Genomic DNA, 9,618 nt, shown 5'->3' on the forward strand with positions numbered 1-9,618 from the left:
AAGTGTTCCAACTATCATTGTAAATACTACATGAAGTGTTCCAACTATCACTGTAAATACTACATGAAGTGTTCCAACTATCACTGTAAATACTACATGAAGTGTTCCAACAATCACTGTAAATACTACATGAAGTGTTACAACAATCACTGTAAATACTACATGAAGTGTTACAACTATCACTGTAAATACTACATGAAGTGTTACAACTATCACTGTAAATACTACATGAAGTGTTACAACTATCACTGTAAATACTACATGAAGTGTTACAACTATCACTGTAAATACTACATGAAGTGTTCCAACTATCACTGTAAATACTACATGAAGTGTTACAACTATCACTGTAAATACTACATGAAGTGTTCCAACTATCACTGTAAATACTACATGAAGTGTTACAACAATCACTGTAAATACTACATGAAGTGTTCCAACTATCGTTGTAAATACAACATCAAGTATTCCAACTATCCTTATAAATGTCACATACAGTGTTCTAACTTTCACTGAAAATGCTGCATGAAGTGTTATATCACTGCAAATACTACATGATGTATTCCAACTCTCACTGTAAATACTACATGAAGTGTTGCAACTATCACTGTTAATACTACATTAAGTGTTCTAACTATCACAGTAAATAATACAGGAAGTGTTCCAACTATAATTGTAGATACTACAAGAAGTGTTCCAACTATCATTGTAAATACTACATCAAGTATTCCAACTATCATTATAAATGTTGCATGAAGTGTTCTATCACTGCAAATACTACATGATGTAATTCAACTATCACTGTAAATACTACAAGAAGTGTTCCAACCATCATTGTAAATACTACAAATACTACATGACATATTCCAACTATCACTGTATCATGAAATGTTCCAACTATCATTGTAAATACTACATGTGTTCCAACTCTCACTGTAAATACTACATGAAGTGTTCCAACCATCATTGTAAATACTACATGAATTGTTCCAACTATCATTGTAAATACTACATGAAGTGTTCCAACTATCATTGTAAATACTACATGAAGTGTTCCAACTCTCACTGTAAATACTACATGAAGTGTTCCAACTATCATTGTAAATACTACATGAAGTGTTCCAACTATCATTGTAAATACTACATGAAGTGTTCCAACTCTCACTGTAAATACTACATGAAGTGTTCCAACTATCATTGTAAATACTACATGAAGTGTTCCAACTATCATTGTAAATACTACATGTGTTCCAACTCTCACTGTAAATACTACATGAAGTGTTCCAACCATCATTGTAAATACTACATGAAGTGTTCCAACTATCATTGTAAATACTACATGAAGTGTTCCAACTCTCACTGTAAATACTACATGAAGTGTTCCAACTATCATTGTAAATACTACATGAAGTGTTCCAACTCTCACTGTAAATACTACATGAAGTGTTCCAACTATCATTGTAAATACTACAAATACTACATGACGTATTCCAACTATCACTGTATCATGAAATGTTCCAACTATCATTGTAAATACTACATGTGTTCCAACTCTCACTGTAAATACTACATGAAGTGTTCAAACTATAAATGTAATACTGACAGCAGAAAACATTTTGCAGTAAAAAAACTCAACAGCTCTGAATACAATTTTTGAAAAAACGTTTCATCACACAACCCTTAGTTAAGCCACTTTTTTTCCACACCATATGACATTAGTAAATGTGTAACTTCATTTGACCAAAATTCAAAGTGTTCACCCTTAGTGAAAGGCAATTTTGATTAGTTAATTAAAACAGAATTAAAAGTTTAACTAGTAATAATACATCTCTCATAATGTTGTATCATCACTCCATATATAAAAAGAAATCATATTACATAGTTTGAAATGAAATTTTTACTAGATCCCTGCCAATGTAAACAGCCAATGAACTGACTACCTCATACGACTATATCTATCATGTGATAAACTATTAACAAGCAATGCTGGAAGCAGCTTACGAAGGCATCATCTCAGAGTGGATCTTGTCATCAAATACATATCATGCCCCACTGCAATAATTTCATAATATTGTTGACACAAAATGTATCACTTCAGTATATTAAAATTTAAATTGGTCACACCCTTGACAAACTCCTCAAACCAAAAGTAAATATGCAACAAATGACACAAGATACAAAATAAAGATGTTTTTTAAAAAAATCTCCAAAATGAAATATAAAAACCAAGATAACTGTAAAAAAGAGGTTAAAATACAATATCAAAAGAAAGACAAACTGCTGTCTTCTCTAACAACTAAAGCAAAGACCATTCCAGTTTGAGCATAATCATGTCACACATTGCACAGCAAACAGGCTGCCACCACTGGTCACCTGTTATAACATTCTGGAGGACACAATGGGTCTAGTCTAGATCCCCAATTATGATATTCTGGAGGCACACTGGGGCTAGCCCCATTTTGACATTCTGGAGGGCAAATTGGGTCTTGTCTATATCCCCCATTTTGATATTCTGGAGGGCCGACTGGGTCCAGTCTATATCCCTCATTTTCACATTCTGGAGGGCACAATGGGTCTAGTATACATCCCCCATTTCAACATTGTGGAGGTTACACTGGGCCTAGTCTACATACCTAATATGACATTGTGGAGGGCACACTAGGTCTAGTCTATGTCCCCCATTTAAACATTCTGGAGGACAGACTGGGTTGTCTATATCCCCCATTTTGACATTGTGGAGGTACATTGGGTCTATTCTACATACCCAATATGACATTGTGGAGGGCACACTAGGTCTAGTCTATGTCTCAATTTAAGATATCATTCAGGAGGGCATATTGGGTCTAGTACATGTCTCCTATTATTACATCATTCAAGACAAACACACTCCAATCATGACATTCAGGAGTTCACAACTGGTCAACTCTAGATCCCTAAGTCTGATGGCATGTCATGATAAAAAAAAAATCAATCACAAACCAGGATGTCTTTTTCAGCAGTAGTTGGAGATCCAGCTCTGGAGGACTGCAATGGGTCAGCATTCAGAGAGGCTATGGAACTGTGAGGCATACCCTCCTCTTGCCTGCAAGGAAACGGTGGAAAAAAATGTTAAAATTGTTATTTTAAAAAAAAGACTCAACTTACAATGCATGCCATCACTTGTCCATGGTCTTACAACTTGGATAAACCCATGCTGTTGGAAGTTACTCTATGAACTGGTTGCAGTATTTGTGCCAGAATAAATAGAAAATCTTTATACACTCCAATCATTTCACAGAATGGAATCATTCTAAAGGCTGTTCCAGTAAAACATACTTGCAACCCGGGGAAGGCACATTCAACTTGGAATAACCACCATTACATGCAATTTACAATTTTGCATTATTTTATTATATGAACCCCTTGAGAAATAAATACTTGGAATTTATTAAAAACTTGGGTATCATGTGTGTTTAAACGAACAATCCTTATTATACATGCCATCTCTTGAACCAGCTGTTATATTTAGAAAATTAAAAGCCAGTACTATTCATTTCCAAATTTAAATTGTGCTTTGTAACAAAAATGAAGGAGAAAAAAAAAAGAACAATGAGGACAAAACAGGACATTAGAGGAATCAAAATTGATGTCAATTTCTTACATGATGATGTCAACAAGAGTCTTGCGGAAGTTCTCTCTGTCTTTCTTGGGTTGCTGAAATTGACTGACATCTGAGGTTCCATTCTGCTTGTCTAAAGGTTTGAGCTGATTTGGCTTTCTCCTCTTGGGTTCTCCTAAAAAATAATTAAAAGTCGTTGATATTCTAATAGCTTCATCATAAAGATAAAGGCTCTTTGTCAGTTAGGTTGAGTACAGAAAATATGCACAAAATTGGTTTAGAGAACTCCAGATAGTAAATTTAAATGGTTGGCTTAAAGATGAAGCAGATGATGACTGTTGACAGTTCTCTCACGTGATGACTATTGACATTTCTCTCTAACAAATCTAAATATAATATTCAAAATGATCTTTTAAAGGGCACTTGTACATTAATTAAAATCAATCTTTGTAAAGGGCAATGGTCAGTTAGGTGCACTTAAAAGAAATGAGATGAAAATCATCACATGTGGGGAACAAGGGCAGAGGATGCTGACTATTATTCCAAAATGATTAATTTTATAATACTGTATATATATATTGTTTTCGATAATCAGCATATTTGTGTATTGCATGCAAACATGGACTAAAAATAAATAAATTTTTTAAATGTGTTAAACTAATGCAAAACATTATCCGATGCATCTCGTCCCAAGTTGTCAGCACACTGCTCCTTCCCTAAGTATAGAAACTGTTTCATGGTGGTACATTTGGTCATTATAAAATAAACTATTGCAACAACTGAAATAATAGTACTTAAAAATCTGGAGAAACACTCACTCAAACGGAGCCAAATATTTGATGGCCTCCAGATTTAGTTCAAGTCATTAAGTTGGTTTTGATGTAATATAAAATGCATGATTAATGTCTTTTTGACTAAAATTTGTTTTTACAAAATATCCCCTCACACTTTTAAAATATACAATTAGTTCCAAACCAGAAGTAAAATACCAATATATTAAATTCTCATGTACAGCTTTAGCATGTATACATAAAGCCACTATACTTAATTACAACAGTCGATCATGTAAAATACAAACAAAAACCCAGTGAATATTGCACTCAAAGGACCACAACAATTGACATTTTCAGACTTCTATCCATCGTACTGAGATGAAGATTAAATGGCCTATGAATGTTGTCTTTTATGAGAAGGTGTTTTTACATGGATGTGTCTGCTGTATTGGTTTTATCAATTTATATTGTATATCTGTTTGTATTTGCTTTAACAACCGCTCCAGTGGCCTAAGTGGTTGGAGTATCCACCTCGAATGCAGGTTAGAACCCCAGCCAAGTCATACCATAGACTTATAAAAATGGAACTAGCAGCTGCTTTGCTTGGCACTCAGCAATAAGAGGTTAGTGCTAGGACTAGTCATCCTGGTGTCAGGATAATGTAACTGGGTGGGATATGATGCTACATGTCTGTGGCATAATGATCCAGTGCTGGACATTACTATAAACTGCCACACTGCAGTCTTTGTAGCGATATGACTGAAAAATCACTAAAGCCATATTAAGAATCCAAATCACACACACACATATTTTAATTTTATGAGAAAATACCATATATATATATATATATATATATATATATATATATATATATATATATATATATATATATATATATACATATATACACACATACAAGTTTAGTCTAATTGCAAACAAAGACCCGGATTTGCTGTCACATAATGTACAGACAGATCAGGGTCTATCATGTTTGCTCTACTGATTAATAGACCAAACAAACTGCATGGATCTGCTGGTGCAAAATGCAACAACAGACATTGATTTATGTGATTTGTGGTCAGACATAGACATATATGTGAGTATATATATGGTAGTTTGCGTACATGCAAAGAAATGATCTATTTACACCTTACCGTTCATGACAAAAGACTATAAACTATAAGCCTGAAGTTATTACTTAAAACTCAAGATGTTAAAATTAGCAGCTAATGAGTAGCTGTGCAAACTGAGTACAAAGCTTATCAACTGAGTACAAAGCTTATCATGAATGGTACACAGTATGCAGTGACTGAAGAATGACAAAGCAATCAATAAATGCTGTGTTCATTCCAAATATCAACAGTTTGCCAACAATGATCATTAGGTGCAAGATATCAATCACAAGACCAAATTGGTATCATGCCTCACAGTTAAATGACTGGTTCATTGCCAAATGACTTGTCACTTGTCTGCCAAGTAAGAAGTATGTAAATATGCCTAATGGAAGATGGATAAAGGAACCCATAAATGAAATGAAGAAGAACCCAATTTAAAAGAAGGCCCTTACAGTGATACTGCTAGATCACATAGTAGGGCATCATTTTCATCTTTCATAAACCATTTCCCCTCAGTCCATTCAAACTGCCAAGCCTATAGCCTTAACATACTGCACATGTAATTAAAACATTTAAAAAAATGCATGTTTTTGCATAAATTGCTAACATTTTTTCATTTTTAATTTGCTTAAGATGTCAACTTTATTGAAATTTTAACATTGCTGGAAACAAACTTAAAAAATACTGTCACTGTGCATGATACCTTGATGAAGTACAATCCATATGTGTCTAAATGTGAACACAGTGCCTCTTTCTTTTATGTCTTAATAACTACTACATGGAGGACGAGGATAAAAAAGGTGGTATCTGAAGACAAATGATCATTTAAAAGATACTAAACAATTGCAGAGATGGCATTACTGCATTAAAAGTACAGAAAAAGTTGCCTAAGTAAAAAGAAGGCATATATATATATATATATATATATATATATATATATATATATATATATATATAATAGTAAATTTAATACCAGAAATGTAATAATACTGTCATCTCTCTTGAGACAGATATTCATTAAAACAGATGCTCTGTAGCAAAATGTGAGAGCATAATCAGTCCAATTCAAACTTACTTGAAGTAAGTTCCCCAACTAGATCAATTCCATTGTCTTTATCTCCATTTTCTGTGGATTTTCCAGATAAAATGAATGAGGGTGGATTCTGTTGCCATGCAGGTTTGGAACGCTTTGAAGGAAGAACGGGTAGGAAATGGATTGGATCACTGGTCCCTTTACCTTTACTTCCTCCCCCAGCTGCTCTGGGAGATGGCTGTAAATGTAAATAAAAGTTTAATAAGTTCTTTGTGAAACTTGTGCATCTAATGCTTAAACTAGTGACAATGTTACTTACCCGGTGCATAATACTAATTCTATAAAAGACTAGGCTACAGTAATTAATAAGTTAGTTCCCTTCTTCAGTATTTACCTTCCCAGGGTTTTCCACAGGATTTTGAAAGTTGCAATCCAGGACTTCTTTCATGGGAATTAATGTTTGCAGTCCTAGCTCTAAAATCAGGAGTCCCAATAATGATACATTTTTCCCAAACAATAATTCAGAACGTGTTGTGTCAACAATATAGTTGCTAATGTTCATTAATTGTGAAATATTTCAAATTAGACCAAATACCAAAAACGTGTGGTTCTAGTTATTAGACCTACTCTGCTTTTTTCTTGCCGGCCATATATTTGTTTTGGAAAAAAAAACAAAATTAATTTGAAATTGTTGTTTTTGAAAAACCAACTAAAACACTGCAATCAAAGTTTAATTCAAGATGCAAACAAGCCTTGTTTTCTAGTTTATACTGTATTTAAATCAGCCTAGAAAAACAAGAAAGAAAGAAAATTACAAACATACCTTCCTACCTACTCTAATTGTTATTTTCTTCAATGTAACCAGAACCACATATATTTTTCTTTTCTGGCTTTATAACAAATCAAAAAAAAAATTAAAGCTTCTTATAACTGAGATAATTGTTATTGTTTGTCATGTTACAACTATAATAATTCTCAAAGGATCCACGTTGACATTCTTCAATTTTGTGTGCAGCAAGAATGAATCAAAGAAGAGATGGCACTGCTTTTTGACATATATTAATTGTTTAATTAGCTTAATTTGATTTCATATCAAATATTTTTTAAGACATTGGAATAAGAAATAAAGTAACATATTCCATTCACATTTTGTTTCATTTCATATTTAAGCAACACAGCAATGTATGTGATATTCACTTTTGTCTTAAACAATCATTAACTGATTTTTCCATGGCTGGTTTATGATCAAAATCCTAAATTTCTGGACCTGTGGTTCCTTCGGTTGTCATTGCATTTTTCTATCACCATGTGTATAAAACTAATACTGTTCCATTATATTTTTGGTTCTTGGCATGTGAGACTGTCCTATTCCATGATTTATTCCATGAGAATCATGCTCATCTGTAGCTTTGCTTTTGAAACCAAAGAATTATGTGTAATTGTCATTGGCAAAATACAAATTTAATAATTGCTAAAAACTAAATATATACATTTAAAAAAACAGTTGATTTATAATGATTACCATGGGAGTTTGCATATCTCTGTCAAACAAAATAAGGCTCAGCAAACTTGGCATCTGACTCTATCTGTCTCATTTACCCTACAATTTCCCAAAACTGAAGAATGGTTTGCTTCATTATCTAATATTTGATAGATTAGTTTTATGTATGCTTAATGGAGTGCCTGAAAGTCTCTAGCCATGTCAGATTTGATTGTTGGAGCATCAAACAGAATCAGAATCATTACTGAAGTAAACAAGAAAATTGCAGATTAGCTACATGAAAAGTTTGCATCCTTTCATATGCATATCAATATGATAAGCTGACATTTGTTATAACAGAATTATTGAACTTTGTTGGGAATATTGTGCAGTTTTTAACTTACAAATATTACCCCAAACAAACCTTCTACACACATATCTGTAACAAATTTTGCCCTGTAAATGGATGAAAAATATATGGAAGAATAAAAGCTGAATGATAAATTAGTTTGTAAAATGTTATGTGTATACAATGCACTGACTAACAATATCATGATGCCCAAGAGATTTGTTACAAGTCCATTTTCTAAAGAACACTTCACTAAAGATGACTTGCCTTTATAGCTTAAAAAGGATTCCATAATAAGTTTTAAAAGTTACATCTTTTCACAAATTGAAAACATCAAAATGTTTTGGAAATTTCATTAATGTCTATTACACTGTGAAGGAAATTACCAATTTTACATTTCTTGCTCAATAATTTTGTTTTAAATCAATGTTTGATATCATGTATTCATATTTTATATGATCTTTCCTCAATCAGTCACCTGCTAGTCTGTGTATTGAATAACTTTATAGTACACTTATAAGGATTGCTGTTCAAATTTCTGATCCAGAAAAATGAAAATCAATAAGCTAGTAACGATTGCTGTTCAAATTTCTGATTCAGAAAAATGAAAATCAATATGCTATACAACAGCAACTACTCACTTCACTAGCCGGCTGCGATTTTCCAAACTCGAGCACAGCCCACACAAAAAAATCCAAACAAAAAAAAGGTATGAGAACCAGTATAATGCAACTGCTCAAAACATACGATTCCATATTAGCAAACACTGCTTCCTTGGATTTCGTTTATCATAAAATTATTTTAGCTTATATTTTAAATATAAACTAAACCCACATGACAGCGTTACCAGCAAGCAATATAGGTGGTCATGCAGAATATCTTTGCCATCACATATTTACACACTCTGCTACGTAGACAACACGATGATAAAATTTTATCATTAGACTTGCACACATGAACAGTATAACAGCGGCATGAACATATATTTGGAAATATGAGCGAGTAGACTGAAAACTTGGATGTTTACCAAAATGGTTTGCGATTCATAAGATTCATGATTCAACTTCTATTGTACACATCAAACAACATCAAAAAAGTGCGTGCTACCTGAATATCAGCCATATTTGTTGATGCCTCCTTGTAATACGAAACAATGGAATCCTCAAATAAAATTTAAAGAACAAATAAAATTAAAAAACGAAAACAACTGACTGTGGCCGTACAACAACCTATCAGTCAGTTCAAACTGCAAAGCAAGTAAGATGGCGCA

General features: G+C 32.9%; 1 protein-coding gene across 1 annotated transcript in view; it reads right to left on the reverse strand.

The window, feature by feature from the left end:
- The window catches only part of LOC149790393 (dynein axonemal heavy chain 7-like), a 184,759-nt gene extending 175,149 nt beyond the window's left edge, over positions 1-9,610 (reverse strand). Inside the window, exons 1-4 of the mRNA XM_089972442.1 lie at positions 9,456-9,610; positions 6,562-6,757; positions 3,641-3,773; positions 2,980-3,082 (exon numbers count right to left, since the gene is read on the reverse strand). Of these exons, the coding sequence (XP_089828568.1) occupies positions 2,980-3,082; positions 3,641-3,773; positions 6,562-6,757; positions 9,456-9,470 (447 nt within the window). The 5' untranslated portion in view covers positions 9,471-9,610. The remainder of the gene's footprint in view (positions 1-2,979; positions 3,083-3,640; positions 3,774-6,561; positions 6,758-9,455) is intronic.
- Between the last annotated feature and the right edge of the window lie 8 nt (positions 9,611-9,618).

This window comes from Sinohyriopsis cumingii, chromosome 10 (assembly GCF_028554795.1).
Source record: "Sinohyriopsis cumingii isolate HCF-2022 chromosome 10, ASM2855479v2, whole genome shotgun sequence".
In the NCBI taxonomy this organism is placed as follows: Eukaryota; Metazoa; Mollusca; class Bivalvia; order Unionida; family Unionidae; genus Sinohyriopsis; species Sinohyriopsis cumingii.